Genomic DNA, 22,079 nt, shown 5'->3' with positions numbered 1-22,079 from the left:
TGACAGCTGTCTTTCACTTTTGCACTTATATCCCTGTCTCTATATTTCTCATCCAAAATTCTTCACTCTGAGGAACTAGGAGAGAATATAATGACATATAACTGTCTGGATGAGAATGGCCAGAGTCATTTGGGAGCATTCAGAACAACCCTAGCTTCTTGCCTGGGGAGCCAGTTGTATAACCAGGTCACCCTGCAAAGCAAGTGGTGCAGCCTACAGAAGAGCATTGTCAGCTGCATAATCTGGCCTGGAAGCTCCTTCTGTCTGGTGAATTATGATGTCTCTGCTATGTGATGCTCAAAAATGTTATTCCAAAAGGCTGGGAGGGTTTGCAGACCCTGTCATGGATATTTCAATGGTAATTGGAATGGATAAGCTTTGAAGGATTCAGGAATGTGCTGATTTTTTATTTTATGTATTTATTTCTCATATTGAAAGACAGCTTGTGCCAAAGTCTGTTCTGGTGGGAATATGAACACCACAAAATACCTGTTAAGAGTAATAGCCTGAGACTTGTGTTCTTTTATGGCTCCAAATTCTGTTTTCTTCTTTAGAAAACTAAATTTGCACTATTGCTTTGTGTTATATAGTCAAGTTTAAACTTTGAGCATTTTCAGAAATGCAGAATCCTCACAAAAGCAAAATTGTGAAATTCTTGCAAAATGCATTATATCCTCTTGGTAATGTTGTTAGGAGTCTTTATGTTTATAGATATACACAGATAGAGTGGGTCCTGACCTTTATTGTGTAAATTTGTGTAAATCTGCCAATATGAATCATTCACTTGTACATGATAGGGCTGTATTGATTTCAAATAATTGGGGACCTGGTGCTGTCCTATTAGTACTGTAAAAGTTGCACGTAGAGGCTCTAAGTCATGTTGTGACTAGAGTAAAGATGTGTTCCTAAGTCTAGAATGTTCTTTCATTGCCAGTCCCCAGCTGTCTCAGGTGGCTGCATCTCATGAGCTTCAGATTTTTTATTTTTGGGAACAGTAAGAGTCAGTTTTTCCCCAGGAAGCTCAGTTAATGTGAAACTGAGTGCTGAGGAGCCTTGCCTGAGGTCAGGCAGGATTCTGTGGTATTTATGTTCAGATTGTGTGGGTGTGCTGCTGGGGACAGTAGCCTCTGTGGGTCACAAGAAGGGGTAGACATAAGGCTTGTGGGAGAGGGGTCACCTGAGGTAGGGACTGGAAGGAGCTGCAGGCTGACTATAAAAGTTGGTTGGGGATTGTCTGCAATTTTTAATATCTGTGTCTAAGGAACTGGACTAAACTATCTTTATCACTGTCCTCTTTTTAATTACATCAGTTTTGCAAAGATTTGCTGATGGTTTGAAAAAATTAACAAGCCTTGTGTTATTTTAGAGATGACTCAGGTTCATCTAAATGTCCCCACAGTACTGCCTACCACTGATGCCAAAAGAGGCAGACTGTGTGAGAACCAAGTTTTGGTAAATCACCTTCCCAGGGGGCATGAGTGGACACATGTGTGCATCCCCAGATGGGAAACTGAGATTTGAGTCACCTGTCCCCCTCTTTAAGGAGGGTATGGTGAGCTCCTCTCAGGGCAGTTTGTATAACCCAGAGTGTGCTTATTCTCTGAGTGGCTGGAAGGAATTTTTTTGTCATCCACATCTACCACGAAAATAGAGAGTTGAGAGAGGGGGCAGTTCCATAGTCTCCCCTTGACATTTTGTTCAAGACACATTTAAGGGAAGTTCCAGTTTAAATATGCACAGAATAGCCCACATGTTAAATGGAACTTCTAGAACTGCTTCACAAAATCCTACATTCAAAGCACTCCCTTTTGCTATAAAATAATGCAAATTAAAATGATTAGCTACTTCAGAGAATCATTAGAGAAGCATTTTTAGCTATAGTAATAAAAGTAGAAAAGGGCCTGGAGAGGGCCTTGTTTCTAATTAATTATCTAATTAATATCTGATTAATTAATGAGGCTTTGTCATCAAAGCTGTCTTTTATCTTTGAGACTATTAAAGTGTCCTCTAGACCAAATTTCTTGAATATGTGTTGATAAGGCCATCTTTGCTGAGTCAGTCAAGTGCTTGGAATCAAATCAATATGCTGCCTTATCAGGGATGCATAAAACACTTCTTTGGTAAATTAGAATACATCAGAATCAAGAACATGATAAATATGTCAGATCTTATAGACAGTATGAATGGAAAATGAGTAATGATGAAGTGTAGTTCTTCAGAGCTGTAGAAGTAATGCTTTTACATAGACTTTTCAAGTAGTGAAACAACTAGAGCAGGAAAAGCAGAGGCCCTTGGAAAGCCGGACTCTCTAAGCTCCAGCTGCCCCTGAGTCAAGGTGGCTGAACTCTGTCTTGGGATGTGTCTGCATCTCATCTAATGAGGTTCTGTGAGGTACCATTTGTACCAGCAGTCATCAGCTTTCCTGGCCACAGAAGGATTGCCAGTTCATCAGTGGTGTAACAGGACAAGCATGCAATGAAGGGAAGGGCTTATCCCAGCTTTTGAGGGGAAGCCATTTCACATTTTATCAGGTCTCTGTTTATATTCTTTATGCTGCCAGCAACTGTTGGGAAATCCATATCATACTTCTCTGCTTATCTCTGCTCTCTTCATTTTGTAATGTGATAAATTGTGTAAGTCACAGTGGAGTCCTGATACCATTTGGCACCTGCTTATAGTAGTAATTCTCATACAGATCCAGAATAATAACATTTAAAATGTAGAGCACTAGAACATTATAATAAATCATGAACTTTTGATCTCAGTCAGGACGGCTGAGGTCCTTCCCTGTCATTTGTACTGCCAGCTCAGTGCATGCAATTTCTAACCCATTTATGGTGAGACACACTTTACTTTGTGCTACTTGTGTGTTGGTTGCTCTGGTCTCTTTTTACACTGAAGGGTGGAAGCCACCTTAAGAGGGCAATATATCCTCATCTATTTTAGGGTGAATAAAGCATCCTGTTAGTTTACAGTTTTTGTCTATAGGTACAAAAAGAAATGTGGACAGGCTTGTGAGCTAGAGATATCTAGTTTGTAGGTGGCTGAATTTAAGATTAAATAAATGGCCATGGTAGAGAGAAGATGGAATCTTACAAATGGAGGAGTAGAGTTACTTCAGTTTCACAGTAGGAGGCACCAACCTTTGTTGCTTTTGTGCCTGCTTATTGTGGGCTTATTATTCAGCAGCAGAGTATAAAACAAGGCTGAGTAACCACAAAACCTGCAGCCTGCTTGCTCTGGTCAGGTTCCCAGGTTCTCTAAAAGGATTCTTTACTATGGGCTTTTATAGTACAGGCTCTAGCCTGCTATCAGGTGTTAGGATCCATCAGCTTGGCTGGGTTTATTTCTGTTTCAGAGCAGAATTTGCCATTCTTTGGTAGAAGCAAAATGTTGAGACAGCTTCAGAGCTGCCTTTAGCCAAATCTGTGTCACACAGTGGCTGAGGTATAGTGCCTCTCAATGTCCCAGAGCAGGGAATGCCACTCTGGTGCTCAAGGTGATTTTTTTTTTTTTGGTTGATCTTGTTATGCTTTGCCAAGCATCCCTCACCTTTTCTGCCATTCTACCCATTTCCTGCAATCCCCTTGCCCTCCCTCTCTGTGTCTCAAAAGAGGGTCTTGCTTCTTCAGGTGGTTCTACAGAATATTTTAGATCTGAAACTACTGCTTTTCCACAGAAATGGTGTGTCTGAAGGTAAGGGTGCAGAGAAGAGCAGGGATTGGGGAAGGACACCCTGTTTTCTGATGATGAATGCTATTTAAGCACCCTGTGTCATGATCTGGGTGGTCAGTGGTTGCTGGGGATACCTAAAGCATCACTGTGTTCCTACAGGACAGGTGCAAGCACCATGCAAACATATGGCTTTCAAGTTAGTCCCCACCATCCCTGTAGGGTTAATACACAAAAACTGCATCTCCATAGACTGTTCATGCCCATCTGAGTAGCCATCTCTGCCAGGAAATGACTGGTGTGAACAGCCCCCCTGCCCTGTGTGATGGTGATCAAATGAAATGCTGGTGTGCAATCAGCCACTGGAAATGTGACTGATATTTGCAACTCCTGTGTTTTATTGGTCATAAATCCAGAGGTGGAATATTCTCTATCCTTTTGTTAAACCTTGGAGACATCCAGTGTCCTCCCAAAGGCTCATATGGAATAAACAAAAGACAATACCTTTTCTGTAAAAATATAAAGGGAATAAGCTGAGAAAAAGGAAGAGAAATAAAGAGGAAGCCAGTGTTCCTTGTTATCTCTTCTCACCTTCATTTTGAACTGTGACTCACAATGACTACTGCATCATGGCAGCTCATTTTTCTTTGCCAGTCTCCACTCTCTGTTGTAGATGGAAATTTATCAAGTAAGGTCATCTTCAAGTCTTTTGGATGTTTGGTGATGGGAATCACCATTAATCAAAAAAGAAAAGGGGTGGAGGGAGGGTGCTGGGATCATGATAGTAAATGAGGTGGATATTCTGCTGTTTACATGACAGGAAAACTAAAAGTAAAAATAAGGATTTTTTTCAAGAGACATTATCAAAACTATGATAATCAAAAGATGCTTGAGCATCTTATTCCCCACTGGGATTTCTGATTTTTAGATACTTTTGAAACTTTATGGAACTGAAAGTCCACTAGAACTGATGGGTTATGGCTCCAGAAGCATTGAGAATTTAAAGCCTTGTGTATGATGGCAGAAAGTGGTTTTATTTAGGTTGTGTTAAATACTCTGGGTCTATGCTGATATACTTGGATAGCTGGGTTTTTATTGCAGGAAGATTGTTGAAGATTGGTCCCTGAGGCATCCATGACAAAAGATGTAATTGAACTAGTAAAACTAGTCGTAGAATGATCAGAGGCATGAACAGCTTGTGCAAGGAGTGGCTGAATAAACAGGGAGTCTTGAGACAGGAAAAAAAAAATGACAACAATCAGTGAAATCACAAATGGCAGCACGGGGCTCCATGGTTTTGTACTTGTTAAGTGGTAGCAGTTAAAACCAAAGGGAGCCTCTCCATACAGCACAGAGCTGTGGTGTTTACTACCATGTGATAGAGACGTTGCCAGAAGCTTCTCTGTGGGATTAGACAGATTTATGGAACTAAAAGCCCACTGATGACTCTTGCATGCAAAGGCATCATCTTCAATTTAGGAAGTCTGTGATATTGCTGTAGGCTGGGACATTACATCATGAAGCAGCACCACTTGCTTGAATTCTGTTCACTTCCCCAGACTTTCATTGCAGCCCTTAGTTTCCTTTACTAGGATGGAGACAAAGGGAGGCAGTTCTTTCTGCTTGCAATTATAAAATATTCTGGTTTTACATTTATTGCAGTTACTAAACTCATGGTTGAGTAAAAAAAAGCTCTCAGCAAATGTTTTTCTGTCTTAACTGGCTGATTCAGACTACACACACTGGAACTTCCTTGGTGAGTGATTAGATTTAGGTCCACAGGGCTTCTGTGGACACTTCTGTTATAAAATGTCCACATCCAGATTTATGTCAGGTCCAGACAGGGAAGGACTAAGATTTTTTGGTACCTCCATTGATGTCATTTTTGATGCTATCAGTACCTGTGGTGTCCTAGTTGTGGGGTTTAAAGGTCCTTTACCATGATCTAGTTAAATGTTTTTGGGGTTTTGTTTTTTTTTTTTTTTGGTTTGGTTTGGTTTTTGGTTTTTTTGGGTTTTTTTGGTTGTATTTTTCCTGTTGTTTTTGTTTTGTCTGTTGTTTTTTGGTTTTTTTTTTTTTTGAGCTTTTTAAATTTGTGGGGTGTTTGTTTGTGAGGGGTTTATTTGTTATTGTTGTGTGTGGGTTTTTTGTTGGTTTTGTTTTGTTTTGAATTTTATTTTATTTGGTCAGCAAAAGTGTCTGTGTGTGTGACCAGGTCAACCAGACAGCCTTGCAGTGGTAACAGTGGATCTTTCTGGCCACTGCCTCACTGGACTCTGACTCAGGAGGGGTTTTTTTGTCAGTATGTCAGAGCTTCTGAAGGGCCTTTATCTCAGGGAGGGGAGGGAGGAGAAGGGAAAGGAGGAAATATGTTTCACAAGTGATGGAAGACTGGCTGCCTGAGTTCCTGTGTTGTGCAGTTGAATTCTTTGCAGTGTATTAATATGTGAGCTGTGTTTGAATGTCTTCCTGCAGCTGGATGTCCAGAGAGATGCGCCTCTTCTCATGTTTCATGGGATTTACTTTTATCCTGCTGCTCTTCTCAGAGCCCTCATAATTGCTCTCCTTTTGCTGGCTCTTGATTTTCATGAAACTTGTAGAAACTTTGCTCCTCTTGGATTTTTGCATTCCTGCCAAACTGGGAGAAAATTGGCCAATGAGTAGAAGCAAGAAGTCGTTTGGAGGGCATGGGGAGACAAGCACACTGCAGGGAGACAGTGAGTGTTCACTTCACCATCAGAAGTGAAGCAAATATTAATCTGGTATGTTCCTGTTGCTCTCTGAAGTGCACAGAGAGCTGGGATATTCTTCTGCTCATTGAAGCAGATCTGTGCCTCCATACAGTTTTCAGTGTAGGGCTGCAGGTATGTATAGTGGGACTCTGCTGAAGATGAATGCATCAGCTTTAGAAAAAGCTTAGAAAATGGCTGAAAATCTAAAATCAAAAGCATGATGGCTGCTTCTCCACACAGAGGAGAAACCCTCTGACAGAAGGGTTGGTGGAAGAGGTGGATTTTTCATCCCAGTCATTCAGTGCCAGCATTTGCAGCTCTTTTTTTCCTGAGAGACTGATACACGTTTTATAGCCTATCTCCATAGCTGAATAGCTGAGACTTCAAACAAACATACCTGCCTTTCTCTGTCTGACAGAGCCCTGACATGGAAAGTGTCACAGAGGAGGAGAACTCCAAAAGCCATTCACATGGCATTCTTTCTCCCTCTCCACACCTCTACTTCATATCTCTGTGACTAAAGTCTTAGTCTTACCACAATATGAAGTCTGCTGGCTCAGGCCAGTTTGTTGGATTCACAGAGAAGTTCAGGCTCAGATTCAGAGGAACAAGATGGATTTTGTTAGCTTGTGGTGCTCTGACTTTGATCAGGTTTTGTATAGACAAGTTTCTTTGCCTGGGTGTATCCCTGACACCTTGCTCTGCCAGACCGGGGGAGGTTGCAGTGATGGTTTAAACACATCATAGCCTGTCACAGGAGGGCAATGGAATCAAGCAGATGGTTCCCCCCCCCTCTCCTCCCCACTGTTTCAAACAGACTATCATTATGGGAGAACTTGCAGTATCCCAATAAAGCACTGAATTATAAACCTTGCTTTTCCAAATGGAATATGCAGAATTTGCTGAGGAGCAAAAGTCTGATGCAGCCTAGACCCTCAAGGTCACCATCAGAAACAGGGACAAACCCATATTATTACAGAAATGTGGGACAAAACACATGGGCTGAGTTTATACAGGATTGTTGTATATGACCAGAGTCCATTCCATATCACAGAATCAATTGGGTTGGAACAGACCTTTGAGAGCATTCAACCTGTGACCCAACATCACCTTGCCAACCGACACCATGCCACAAAGTGCCAGTCTCTTTTAGAGCATCTCCAGGGATGCTGGCTCCACCATCCCCCTAGGCAGTCTGTTCCAGTGTATAATCAGCCTTTCTGTGAAGAAATTCATCCTGATGTCCAGCCTGAACTTCCCATGACACAGCATGAGGCCATGTCCTCTTTTTCTATCACTTGGGAGAAGAGGCTGACCCCCAGCTCACTACACCCTCCTTTCAGGCACTTGTAGAGAGTGATAAGGTCACCCCTGAACCTTCAGGCTGAATAACCCCAGCTCTCTCAGCCACTCCTCACAGCACTTGTGCTCCAGACCCTTCACCAGCTCCTCTGCCCTCCTCTGGACTCGCTCCAGCACCTCAATGACTCTCCTGAGTGAGAGGCCCAGAACTGGACATGGCACTCGAGGTGTGGCCTCACCAGTGCTGAGGTCAGGTGAGCAATCACTGTAACATTCCCAGTCCTGTAGTGAAAGAGTTTCTGTGCTACCAGCAGTGTATTGAGGAGCATTTTATGAAAGCATTGTTATAAACAGTTTCACATATACACGTGTGTGTGGTTAGAAGCAATGCCCAAATATCAGCTGAGACTGAAGGCAGGAACAACTTTCCAAGATCGTGAGATTGCAGGGATGGCTCCAGTGGAGCAATCCAGAGAAGAGCCAGGTAGGCAGGATCAGTTTGCCATTCAAGGCCTAACAAAGTTAAGGCTGGCTTTTTGGGTGTGACTCATGGAAACCGTATTTTATATCACCGAGTCTTTTGTCATTTTGATATAACCACAACATTTCTTCCCCTCCACTACTTTAGTAATGTGCTTGGAAGAGATTCAAATTGTGACCAGAGGAATGGTAGAGAATATGGTAACCAGTCTGCTTGCATTGTCAAATAACTGTAAGGATGTATGGCTAGTTAATTTGGAATTAGAAGTAATTAGTAAAGGAGAAGGGTTCATGTTAAGATTAAGAGCTGACTCAAAACTCTTCTGTTCCACCTGTGGGTTACATCTCTTTAAATGTTCAGGCTTGGGTAACTAAAATTAGTGGACAACTTTTTTTTTTTTCTTATGCTTGTTTTCTAATTAGGCAATTTGGTGGTAGAGTTGAGCCCTACACTATATGATTGCAGAAGCTGAAATGCCTAATTGTAGATGCCTGCGTTTGAAAAAATAATCCATTACCTATGCAAGCTTTCAGCTTCTTCATCTCTAGAATAGATAGTATTTCCCAGTATGGCTTTTGGGACTTTGTTAGTTTGAATGGATTAGCACAAGACACAAGCTTTAGATTTTTTTGGCCAGAAAAAGTGCCATGGAAATACAGTATATTATTGTGATATCCTTTGAGATGTTTCTGTGAAGCCAGTGGAGACTGTCAGGATAATAAAGAAAGCCTCAGAGAAGCTAACGAAATAATGATCCTACTTCCTTTCTAGCTGTTCTTTGAAAGGGCAAATGCAATGAGTGAAAATGGTTTAATGAGAAAGAGTCATTAGGGCACCCAGCCTGCATCTTCAGAAGTGTGAAAGCATTTTGGGAGATCTTAAAATTACTCAGAGAACAAATGCAAAGTAGCTCTGTCAGAATATTAAACTGTTATTTGTGTTCTCTTTTAATGCTGATTGAAACCAGTGATCTCTTTCACTGCCTGGTGGCTGGTACATGTGTAGTCACAAAAGTGGCTTGTTCATAGCTATAGCTGCAGTGCTGTTGGAAGGGTAAGATCAAGGAAATACCTCTGCTTGCCCTCTGTCTGTTATCCTCTGCTTAGAGCTTACTGTTTCCTGAGGATTCCTGACCTGTTGAATTTGCATTTATAGGAGGCCTCATGTACTGGAATTAATTGTCCTGGATTATTCAGTTCCATTAATTAGGCTGCTTCAGTTTTGAGATTGGCTGGAGAGGGAAGGCTGCTATTATTTCTTTGTTTGTTTGTTTCATATTGATACCTAGTGAGACAAGAGCTTCAGATACTTTGGGTGGGAAAATTCTATGAAAATACAGTACATTATTGTCATATTCTTTGGGGTACCTGTGTGAAGCCCAGCAGGTGATACTACTATGCATTAGTACACAGGAGTGGTAAGTGCAAATGGAGCTTGTATTAGCTCTATTTTTAAATTAAAGTGTTAACCAAAGCACAAGGAAGCTGTTTGAGACTTGAAGCACCTTGGCTGGTGACTGTTCAAAGGAGAAAGACTAGTTCAACATATTTAAGGAAAGAAGGACCTTACGAGGTATTTAGAAATTGTCCTTGAAGGATGCACTGAAGGAAATGTGTTGCAGCCACATCAGTAACAAAGCAAGCTTTTGACTTCTTGATTCCTACTACTTGGAAGCCTGAAACCAGCTGGCTGGTTTTGGTCACTCATGTGTCACCTTGGTGTCACTGGGCTCCAGTAGCAGCAAGGAAAGCAGCAGAGCTGGGTGCAGGCTCTGGCGTGGCTCAGTTTCTCCAGCCACTGTTCATTGTGATGCCAGAAGTGGCTTGGGCCATTTCTCTGCCAGACAGAAAAGGAGCAGAGGATTGGTCTCAAGCAGAACAATGAAGCTGCAAATTCTAGAGGCTTGTTGAACTTACAAAAACAAATTACTGGAGATAAGTACTGGGAAAGGCACAGAATTGCTGCATGTTCTCTGATCATCTGTCCACTAAAAAGCATTATTAGAGAGGAGGGCAGGGGCCATGGATTCTCATCCTAATAAAATTGTAGATATGTCCAGGTAGGTTTTTATGGGGACCTTTTCTTGTCAATCTGCTGAGGGCTGTGTTTGCTCTGTCCCTATGACAGAAGCTGAGTTGGGCTGGGAGCCAGGCTCTCCCCACATGGGGGAGGGGAGTTTTTCCAGCAGGGTCTGACACCCCTTCCTCCCAAAGTCACCTTGTGCTGAGCACTCTTCAGGTGTGGGATCCTGTACGATGTAGCTGGTGGCTTGTTCTGGTAGGAAAAATCTTGTTAGGAAAACAAAGTATGAAAACCGTAGAGAAACAAGCAGGGCAGTGAGGTTTCAAACATGCCCACAAATGAGGAGGAGGACACCACAGAAAACCCTCTGTGACGAAGCAGCCCTTTTCCCCAGTCACGAATGGGTAATGCCACCCCCAGATCATCTGCTCCTCTGGGTGGGATTTGCTAGTGTAGGGGCCTGAATCTGTCTCTGTAACTCAGAAAAATTAAATGCCTGGCACAAAGTAGGCTGGGGGTGACTGAGGACTCAAGATGCCAGTTTAGGCACATTTTTATCTAGACATGAGTTCAGCTGTTACAATTCTGATCCACATTTGGATCCTCATCTTCAAGTCAAAAATCAACATACCTAAATAAAACTGTTGTTGTTGGGTTTAATTTGGATTCTTATGTTGGATTTGTCTGGAGAGAGAATTTGTGCTAAGGGTGCTGCTGATATCAGAGTCCTCTTATGTGTAGGTACCATTTGCAATCCCACACTGGCACATGGGGGCAGAGCCTACTCCCAGAGTCCACCTGCATGGCAGCACCACAGCTCCCTAAGTATGTACAATCAATAAATGCAGACACAGACACTGCCCCTAAGGACTCAAGTTTTGTTCTCTTTTCTGCTGGCCACCCTTGATAAAACATAAAATCTTGTGTTTTAAGCATTATAATGCTCAAACTGTAACTTGGAGCATCTGTGCACACAGTCATTCCCTTCCCTGAGCTCTAATAACCACATAAACTCTTTTTGTCTCCTCTTTTCTCCAGGTCAACAGACTATGGCACTACCTATGAAAAGCTAAATGACAAAGTAGGCCTGAAGACTGTGCTGAGCTACCTATATGTCAGTCCCACTAACAAGAGGAAGGTAAGGGAGAGCCATTGCACTGGTAGCTATAGAAACAAAATGACAGCATTCTGAGAGGAATTATGATCCTCAAGTGAAATCTGTTGGTAATTCACAAGAGCTTGAATTTGCTGTCTAAGTTGCACTGGTGCAATTCCACAAAATCCCACAGAACTGATCCTGCTTTACTTGTGATGGTGATGAAGAACTTAATTCCCTTCTGAATTTGCTGGAGAAGTAAAAAGGTTGCTTTTATTTGCTTCTAAATGTTACAACTTTAAAGAGCTCACTCAAATATTTCTGGGTTTCTTGCTTACAGCAGCTTTGGCTGTTATGCATCTCCCTGCCTTATATCTCATTATTAGAAATACTGAGTAAGAGGCATTTATTTCTGCATTTGACTCTTTTTCCCCACATTTGGAGGTAAAGATGTAAATGACATTTTCTTTGGTTGCATCATGTAAGGGGGCTGAAAGCAGAATATGCCTGTGAGAGTGGGTGGAAGGCCTACAATTTGATTTGGTTGTGTAGGAGAGAAGATGAGGTCACAGCTTTCCAACCCCCTGCTCACTCTTCCCACGTGATGCAATTAGGGCTGCAGCTGGCTCACACAAGCACAGCCCAGGAACTGCTACTCAGTGCCTTTTTGCTTTAAAATTATTGCCTGTGTTGATTCAGGGGAGCTAGTGGGACAAAGATGCTTTCAGCTACCCACAGAAATCAGTGTGGGAGGGCTGCAGCACGAAGCTAATTGCTGACAGTGAAGTTGTGCTTGGCCAGTGTAGAGGCCCAGTGCAGCATATTTGGCTTGATCACTTCCAAACTGGCCATATCCTGTCTCCATCAAAAGATTTCCAAACTAGTAACTCGCTACTGGTACTGTTCTTATTATGACTGTTGTGTTTTCCATCACTGGTCAGTCTACAGATGTTTTGGGACTGATGTTTATTTCAGTGTATGCAACCATAAGGCAGACATAGCTCTGGTTACTAAGTGTGTTTGGATGTACAGGGAAGAGGAAGAAAGCAGTGGCCAGAGTTTGGCTTATATTTTTCCTGATGCAGGAGCTGAGCTATTATGACAACTACCTTGACTTTTTCTTTTTTTTTTCCCTGAGCAAAACAGATTAAGATGTTTTGTAGTGAGTTTTCCTGGCCTTCACACCCATCCTGTATCCAATATGGGGGCATTGAAGAGTTAATCCTTCTTCATTCTGTTTCCAAAGCAACTCTGCCCACCCAAAAGCACAGGCAATATGCTCAGTTACAAATCCTACGTCACTGGTGTAAAGACTCCCTCACAAATCAGAGTACAAGGATATATTATTATCTTCTAGCAATTTCTCAGGCTACTGAGCTTTACAGATTAGCAGTCTTTTTTTTTTTTAATTAAAACCACCTACATTTCATCATCTAGTGGCATACAGGCCTATCTTTACCTGCTGTTTACTTATTTGAGATTAGAAATTTAAAAGAATTTTTTTGCTTTTTGGCTCAAGGAAATGATTTTTGGACCTATCTGTGCCCTTCTTATCCCTTCTGAAAAATCTTATGAAATGTAGAGACAAGCTGTAAGAAAAACTCAAAGGAAACCAGCTTCAATGCTGGCTGCTGTGGGAAAAACTTGCTTCCATTCTTTCTACCTCTGCTAAATATATGAGCACTGTTACTGTGCATGCTTAAACAGCTGGGCTGTCTGAACTCTGCTTTGTTAACCATCAAAGCAACACCAGACATTCATGTAGCACTTGAGAAATGTCTGAGCAAGGTGTCACCGGACCAGAACACCTGAAATTTGTCAAATTCAGGTTTGGGTTTATTGTCCACCCACTCCTCTTACAGATTCTTGAGGTTATGCACTGCAAACAATGCACTGGGGTTGCAGTCTTCTCCCAGTCTCTCTGGGTGAAGAGTATTCCTGTGGCATGGGGAGTAGGCAGAATGGTTTTGCTGAGCTCCTGAGGACAGCTGCCAATACTGAATCACAAGGCAATAGGTGGGTCCCAGCAGAAAAAGCCCAGGTCCCTTGTGGTTCACCTCCAGCAGCAGAAGTGCTGCCTTGCTGTGCACGATGCAGGGATCTCTTGAGAGCTGCAGAAGGAGGTCTTTGCTTGAGGCAGTGAGTGGGAGGGAGGGACCAGCAGCAATCACATGCACGGAGCCAGTGTCACTCATGAGCCATGCAGACCTCTCCAGGAAAGGTGTTTTCTCCTGAGGCACTCGCTCCCAGGCACTGGTTGGTAGCCACTGGTACCTGCCTGCCTGGTAGCTCCTGTCGATTTCTGATGGGCTTGTGCATTGCTTGCTGGCCCTGTCTGCTCATTAATGCTCAGAGGATTAGCGCTTACTTGGAGGAGGAGAAAAGCTTTCCATACATTCATTCCTAATTGATTTACTAGTGAGAGGGATAATTACTGCTCAGCTACCCTGCAGAACTACAGTGGGAATTACCTGTCAGATTTCTTTGAAGACCCCAAATGCCTCTTTTCAGCTGTTAAATAGGAATTGTGTTCATCCAAATGCCAGTTATATAAACATCATTTACCTGAATTGTGGCATAACCCTGGGCTCAATTATGAGGCACAGGGATTTAAAAGCTGGCATTTTGCTTTCTTCTTTTAAGAGAAAAGCCTTTTGTTTCTGATTTCTTTTTTTGAAAAACTTTGGTGGGAATATTTTAATTTTTTTGGCAACCTGTGCTGTATTTCTTGGAGGTCAGGTTTAGTCTGTAGCTGTTTCTGGCTTTTACGTGTTTCCTCTGGGTGATATCCACCCCACCCTCCTCATGCACAGAGTTAAGCAAGGCACAGAGCAAAGACAGCTGAATTGGCTTTGGCTGTGGAGCAGATCTGGGTCCCAGAGCTCCTGCCTGCTCCAGGCGCTCCCCAACCTGCTGATGGCTGCTCTTGGAGCTGGGACGGGGTGTGTCCATTTCCCAGAAATCACAGAAGGTGATTCGCTGGGAAAATGCACTTTGCCCTTGTGCAATTTGACATTTGCAGCTATATTAAATCAATTTAACAACATGCACATACCAAAGGAAGCTGCTGGGAATTCTTTTTCCCAGCTGTGATACCTGGGTTGTATCATCCCAAGGGGCCAGGGCCAGCTTGGTGATCTGACACCACCTTGGTTGCCGACATGAGGGAACTGCAGCCCACTGTGAATGTGCAGACTCTGGCTGCATGGCAGCCAAAACACTCCCTGCAGTGAGCCAGGACTGCTCCAATTTCCCATGGAGCTGTCACACTGCTAGTTCCCTTCTCCTAAGAGCTAACAAGTTCAGGGTTTCACAAGGCTTTGTAAGTGTATGGAAAGCCTCTGCTGCTGGGAGTTGAAACTGCCAGACTTGGGTCTGCTCTCCTGCAGGTGGCTGGGCTGTTTCTCCTCTCACTTGCACAACAGGCACTTGTGTTTGGATCAGGAAAACCTGCATTGAGCTCTCCTTAGTGCTGTGAAATTCCAGGTATCTTTGCCCTTAGCAGTCAGACAGCGCTGAAGTCCTGGGGACTGGCTTTTTGAGAGTTCCTGTTTTGGGCTCTGGTGAGAAGCCAAGTGCCTGCAGTATTGACACTTCCAAACCCAAGAAGATGCTCCAGTAGGCAGAGTGTATTCCAGGGCACATCTTCCCCTTCAGTGCACCTGCCCACCCAGCTGTTAGCCTGAGAGAAAGACCACATGTGAAGCATCTGCTTTGTCAAGTTGCCAAACAGGTTGCACCAATCAGGTAACTTGTGGTAAACTTCGGAATGGAGAAATTTTCATATTTGTTTAGCAGTACCCCTTCCTTACAGATGAATGGGATTTAAAAAAGCAGATGTTTGAGTGCTCTGAAAAGCTGAAATTAGCAAAATGCTTAGCTTTGGCTTTTCTACCCTGTAGCCTGTTTGTCTTTGGGGATATGACAAAAAGCTGCTTACTTTCTGCTGGGCAGAGATCTCAGTTCCCTGCTGACCTTTAATTTAAAGCTGTGTTTTGAGTGTTAGTTACATTTTACTAGAGGCAGATTTTCACAGTGGTCTGGGAATTAAAAGTGTTTATTTCTTCCAAAACACTAAGGGAAAAATCTCTTCTATTTTAATAGAAACATTTCTCATGACTTTTTAAATTTCCAGTTTCTTGTTATCCCAAGTCTCTTCTTTCTTTATGGTTGCTGAAAAAATTCTGTTCGAAAATTGAATAATTTCCGCAAAAAGTTAAGCTTGTGCTTCTTTCCATAACTGGCTGCACTTCAAAATGTCACTGCTTGGAGCTGAAATGCTGTGATTCCATATTTTCTAGCATGAGTTGGTCTGCTGGGTAAGATCCCCTATTGTGAGAGCATTTGCTTTCTTCTTGGTTGTCAATAACAGGGTTCATTTTACAATTGATGCCTCACAGAGGGATGGAAAGCCCTTCCAAAAGGGTGCAGAAAGAAGATGAGAATTGAAGTCCCATATATCTGAAGCACTGCTCCTTTCAGGCAGAGAGGAACAACTTTGAATCTCAAGGAATTGTTGAACCATAGATTTTAGGTATTACTTTTTCCTGTGAAATACTCTGTAAAGAGTGCTTATTCTTGGTGAAGATGTTGTTTAGTTGAAAATCCAGTTCTCAGTAAGAAACTTTTATCTCTACCCTTGGGAATACTGTGGAGGTGGAGACGATGGAGTTAAAAAGAATGCAAATGAAAGAGAGGAAAAAGGAAGAGAATAACAACTCTGACAAATCAACTCCATTTTCCTGTATAGAGTATTGTTCAGATAAGGTGTGGATAAACTGGAGGCCCTGATTGCATTTAAGATCTGAGGTGACAGTTCTGATGTCTTAGAAATACCTTCCTCCATGAATTTGCTTTGCAATTCAGTTGGCTGCAGTTATTTTTAGCTTTTCCCCTGAGGTATTACAATCATTGTTGCAGGTGATGACTTGAAGAATTAAAAGGTCTGTAGACTTTTATGCTGACTGTTTGAACAGAAGCATCACCCAGGTGCAGTAAATGAAATGAGGAGGACTCCCCCCATTTTTCCCTTGTACTAGAATTGAAGCATTTTAGGTTTTATTTAAAGGTACACCTTCCAGCTAAGCTATTTGAACAGTAGTTGCAAACAGAATAAAGCAGAAATAAAGTTATGTTGCTCAGTTGAAGAGTTTTGGGAAAATGGTTTTTCACACTAGTTTGTTAGTTGTCACAGAATCAAAATGGAGAGGCAGCACAAATCACTGAAGCTGTGAAAGCCAAAGTCATGCTGCACCTCTCATACCTCACCATGCCTCTGAACTTGGGCTGTCAGAAGAAATGTTCAGAGGTATTTAGAGAGCAAGAATTTCTGAAAGATAAATCTAATTAGATTTGTTTATGTCTGTGCAGTTTCTTGGGGGCTGAAGTGCAGCAACTGTTTATGAGCTGGCAGGGAGCAATACTGTGTTGCTGTTTGTGTTAATGAAGGAAGAAATTAATTGTCTGTAATACTGTAATTGCAGAGGAATGCATTTACTTGACTGGTGACTAGCTAGAATATTGGGAGTGGCACCTTCCTTTACAGAAACTGGAGATCCCAAAATGAGCACAAGTCATTTTGACCTCCCCTTTATTTCTTCTTGCTCACCTGGAGAGTCACTGAGAGCAAAACATGTCCTGGCCAAAGGGAATTCCTCAGCTGTGATTGGAGCCTCAGGGCAGAACCATGATTCAAACTTATTTTGGTTTTGCCTTCATTTCTTAGTTCACATGCTCCCAAAGGAATTCTGTAGCATTTTGTTTTCTCCTTACTCATCAAACCTGTGATAGGTTGATGAGGCAGAGATTCCAGCACGTACCTGAGGCGTGCTAGCCCAACCTGAACTGAGCTGCTGTGCTCAGCCACAGCTCCCATTAATCATCTGCTGCTTTTTCCTTAGACTGCATCCCAAGCTATTGGTGAGGAACTGAGCTCTGGAATATCCTAAAGCCATTTGGGCTTTAGGAAGATGGAAGGTTTCCCTGGACCCTTTTTCCTCATTGTGCTGGCACCATGATCAAGGGTCTGTGCTGCAAACTGGCACTTGGTGATGTGATCTTGAGAATGTATTTATAACTGAAAGGCAGTGGGGCTGAGTGAGAGCCACAGGGCAGGAGTGATGGAAGAAGCCCTTTCTACTGTCTTTTATCCCTAAACTTTCCCTTCAGCCTAATGGAATACAGTCACTAAATAGCTCTTGGTTTTGCAGCTGCCATTAACAGGGACTAAACCACCTGACCTGCAAACGCTGCTGTAACATTCTCTGTAAAATTCTCTGAGCACCACTTCTCTGTACTCACTAAGCTGTATGTGATGTTCCTGTGTTTCTCAGAGCTCCAAAATCCATGCCACTCAGACCAGGGTTGCTGTGGGCAGAGAGGAAAGCTGTGATACACAGTGCCTGGCTTAGCTGAGCTCAGGTTTGCCTACTCTGGTTGTACCAGTGGGTTGTACAAATGTGGCTGTGATGGGAGTAACACCTCAGTGTATCCATCTCATAAATACACTTCAGGGATAGTCACACTCTGTCTCCAGAACTGAAAATTTAAATAGAGGAATAAAATGTGAATGAAGAAGTAATATTTTTCTTCACTTACTGGTGTTGCAAAGATGATTTCCTCAAGGTCACCCACAACATCTATGGAAGAGTGAGAGGATGTGTGACATGATGTGTTTTATTTACAAGGTGCAGTCTTGTGAGCTGTTGTACATGGGATTCTCTCTACTTGTCCAATTAATTCAGCTTGAATTTGGCACCCGAGAAAAGAGATCATTTTTGTAAATGTTTGCAGAACTGTGGCCTGCAACTGTGTGAAAGAAATCCTGGATTACAGACATTTTGTAGTATTTCAGGAAGAGGACTTTAGGAATTTTTTGTTTTGAAGTGTTTTCTGTTTTCTATTTTGAATTCAGCAAAGTCAGAGTAAGTTCAGTAAGTTCAGCCATTTTCAGAGTAGGTTTCTCTGACCTTTCCTACCTAAGGTATATAGTTTCCTGATGCTGGATGACTTGGTTTATTAGTGTTTTGAACATGGTTCAAGATCAATGCCTGGAAAACATTGAGATATAAAGGCACAAATACTCTTAAATCTTTTTCAGTATGTCCAATTTGGTATTTTAGTCGTTGTTTTTTTTCTGTTGTGTCTTTTGTGTGTGTGTGTGTTTTGGTTTTTTTAAATTATTATTATGAATATATTTGGAAATTGTGCCTCCTTGTGAATCTTTGTATTCAAGATGCTTTTGTGAGAATTTTCTGCCATCCTGCAGTCAGGGACTGTGGGGCCTGGCATGCCAGATGCCCCACTGGAACCTGACCTGACCTGAAGGATCATGTCCTTAAAGAAAGAACAAAGTCTGTTTGCTTGTAGGTTTTAACTTAAACATTTCTGGCTTCACATAAATCATAGAGAAAAACGGAGGTTGTGCAACATCCGTGGTCTGGGAGATGACCATTTTCCAGCACAGACAACACAGAATTGCAACCCAAAATTGTGAAAGACCCCCAGTGAAAGTTTTCCCCTTTCTTAAACAGGTGCAATGTGATTGTTGCCCTTCAGAGAAGACTGTCCCTTGGAATTCATGAATGTGAAAACTGGGGATTCCTGGTGTTTTTTTCAGTTAGTTCTTTGAAGAAGCAAATACATTTAAAAACAACAGAAAAAATTTCCTCATACCCACTGAACTACACGCACCGCTCATCAGCTGTTTCTAAAAATAAATGCAATTGAGATAATTAACAAAATACTCCCATATGGCATTATTTAAAGGGGCTGAAGGGAAGAGGGTTAGAAAATAGGTATAAATAGAAACTGCCATTTACAATGAAAGCCATTCTTTCCGTGTTTGTGAAGGAAAAGAAGTTCATAAATCACAAAGCTTGAGTGAGGTTTGTCTTTGTGTACCATTATTCATCTGTATTTTGCACCTTTGTACCTCTATATTCCAAATTGTAAACAATTTTTAGAGCAAAAGGAGAGTTACCAGATAAGAGTGATAAGCTTGTCAGCATCCTGGTGCATGTCTGACAGGGCTGCTTTGTCTGCCTTCCTAAAATTCAGTCCCTCTCTCCTGTTGCACTCTCTGTCTGCTTCACCTTGTATTGCTCCAGTCATGGAGACTTAGGGATCTTACAAGGTCATAAAGACAAGAAATGGGGTAAAACTGCAGAGGTCCCATCCACATTCAGATGTAGAGTTCCCAGAGCTGGCTGTCAGAAGAACAGAGACAGTTTGCTCCAGTTTAGACAGGGGGTGTTAGGGATGGATCAAGAGTTAAAATATCAACTGAAATAAAGCTGCAATTCTGTCACCTAGCATGAGCAATACTTTTATGAAGCGAGCAGAGTGAACCTGTGTGAGCTTTCAGAGTGCCTTGCCTTGGTTAGAGGGAGGAGAGGTTCTGTCAGGAGGCAGCACCTTGTACAGGGCTGCCTGTATTAACCACATGGCCTGTCAGCAGGGTGAACACAGCTGCAGGTTCTGGTATAGGGCAATTTTATGAGACTATTTTCCTTTCTCCATTCTCCTTACCACACTCTGAAACATGGCCATCTCATTTACTGCTGCAGCCCAATAATATATTAATTTATGAAGTATGAAAAATAAGGTAGTTTTGAATTAACGAGAAGAGGCATGGTGCTTCACAGACAGCAGGACAATCAATCAATAACAGTGAGTGACTATATCCTGTTATTAAAAAGGAGGGAAAAGTAATAGAATGGGTGGAGAGCAGCTCTCAGAGGAGGGGAAGGTGGGTCCTTTTGAAGACCATATAATGATCTGACCTTGATCTTTAGTGATAAGAGTTGGTTCACCAAGACTTATTTATTTCTCTTTGAGGAAAATCCTCCCCCCACCCCCTGCCAACCCCAAACCCAATAATAAGTGGCAAGATATCTTTTTATTTCATTCTTTGTTAAAGTGAAGAATAGAGAAGCTCAGCATTACTGAGTGAATTCTCATTTTAATAGCCTAGATTAGCAGAGTCTGCAGGGCACGTGGCCACAGTCTCAGTTTGTGGTGCATACACACATCTGCTTCTTACAGTGTAACTGTAATGTCAGCTCTGGTGTTATCAATTCTGTGTAAAATATTTTATCTCAAGCAGCACTGGGAAACCTGGAAACACTTCTGTGACTGTTAAAATCAGTTTTCTTCAGCATGGAGCTTGGCAGGGCTAGATCTTAGAGAGTTATTTCACTATGTTGTGGAGTGCTTGAGGCTTCTATGTTCATTAGTGGGAGTTCATTGCCCTTCACCTCTCAGTTCTAAGATGTCTTTTTTTCATTGTATACAGACAGATGTTGCTGGACTCCAAAAGTAATGACAGGGGTTTTCTAAGTGGTCCACAGATGCTGTTAGGGAAAACTCAGGCTGTTTTCTTATAAATCTAGGCAATCAACTCTTAGACCAGTCCTTCTGTCTCTGAGGAGAGATTGGTTCTGCCTTTTACGGTGAGACCTCTAATATTTTAATTCTCTGTTGCTGACAAGCTCATAATTTTCCTCCCTTGGAACCTTCCCATGGTGGAACAACATGATCCTTAAAAATACTTGCAAGAAAGCAGGAAAACTCCTGGAGCAGGTGTGCTTGGAGATTGAGGGGCAATGGGGTGCACACAAGGAATGCAGTGCTCAGGACCTGGAAACGCGTGGAAAAATGGAGTAAGCTTGGTAATTTTCTGATGTTTGCCTATTGAATCTAAAACCAAAGTGTCAGCGTTATGTTGGAGATAAAACTCTTATCCCCTCTTCCAGTTCTGTTTCATCTTACACTGCTTCTTCAGAAATATACAGAGCTCACATATGTGCATGAAGGGATACAGAAAGGAAAGTACACAATTTTCCCCAGGCTGTGAAGTACCTGTGACCCTGATGGAACAGGACGTGGCAGCCACTGGGTTCAGCCACTGGGGCAGCCACTCCCCTGCTAAGACAAGACTATTGCCATAAACCTGCAAGTACTGTTTCATTGGGAGCTAATTATTAAATGTAATGGAAAATGCCAAAGCCAGTGAAGTGCTGGTTGGGAATCCTCTACCTAAGTCCTGAACCTTCCCATATCTGGTTCCTGAATCTTTGGCACCCAAGTTAGCATGCAGAGCTTGCAGCCTCCATGGATAGCTCAGAGCTGAGTGCTGCCATGCAGAGAACTGCAATGCCATCATGTTTTGTAACTTGGGCCTCAGCCTTGCATCCAGAAATGTGATAGACCTTCTCCTATCATCTTAGCTTCCTCCAGTGGGGGCATGTTAGGAAGGGAAGTACATTGGGGACAGTGAGACACATGAGTAATAGATGCCAAGTAAGTAAATTGAGATAGATTATAAGCATCTGGATGTGAACAGTGATAAAGCTGACTGTTGTCTATGTTCACTCTGCAATCTGACTAAAAAAGCAGAAAAATAAAGTGGGTAAGCAAAGGAGAAGCAATGATGCATTTAAAATTGTATTCAGATTTAATGGCCTCAAGGGAGATACATAACACGATTTTTATTTTTCTATAGAGTCCTGAAACACTCTACTGTCCTCAAATGAAATAGATTGCTGAATACAGGCTGCAAAAGTTTACCCCCATGAGTAACTATCCATGCACATCTTTTTGTTTTCTGTAATGGGGCAACTACTGTGAGTAAACTCATACCCACATATAAAGTGTTCTCCCAAGTGAGACCTATAATCAGAGGAGTGTTTTTATATAAATGGTGTTCTCAGTTCCAGCAGCTGTGGTGCACACAGCCTCTCCTTACTGATAACATTATTTTCTGTAACTATTT

The 22,079-nt window shown here is 42.2% G+C and overlaps 1 protein-coding gene across 1 annotated transcript in view; it reads left to right on the top strand.

Moving 5' to 3' along the window:
• The window catches only part of SORCS3 (sortilin related VPS10 domain containing receptor 3), a 266,927-nt gene that overhangs the window by 113,347 nt on the left and 131,501 nt on the right, over positions 1–22,079 (top strand). Inside the window, exon 3 of the mRNA XM_054637549.2 lies at positions 11,248–11,347. Coding sequence (XP_054493524.2) covers positions 11,248–11,347 — 100 coding nt within the window. The remainder of the gene's footprint in view (positions 1–11,247; positions 11,348–22,079) is intronic.

The sequence above is a fragment of the Agelaius phoeniceus genome, chromosome 9 (genome assembly GCF_051311805.1).
Source record: "Agelaius phoeniceus isolate bAgePho1 chromosome 9, bAgePho1.hap1, whole genome shotgun sequence".
Classification (NCBI taxonomy): Eukaryota; Metazoa; Chordata; class Aves; order Passeriformes; family Icteridae; genus Agelaius; species Agelaius phoeniceus.
Note: the sequence above shows the minus strand (reverse complement) of the source record. Positions and strands in the feature narration are given on the sequence as shown.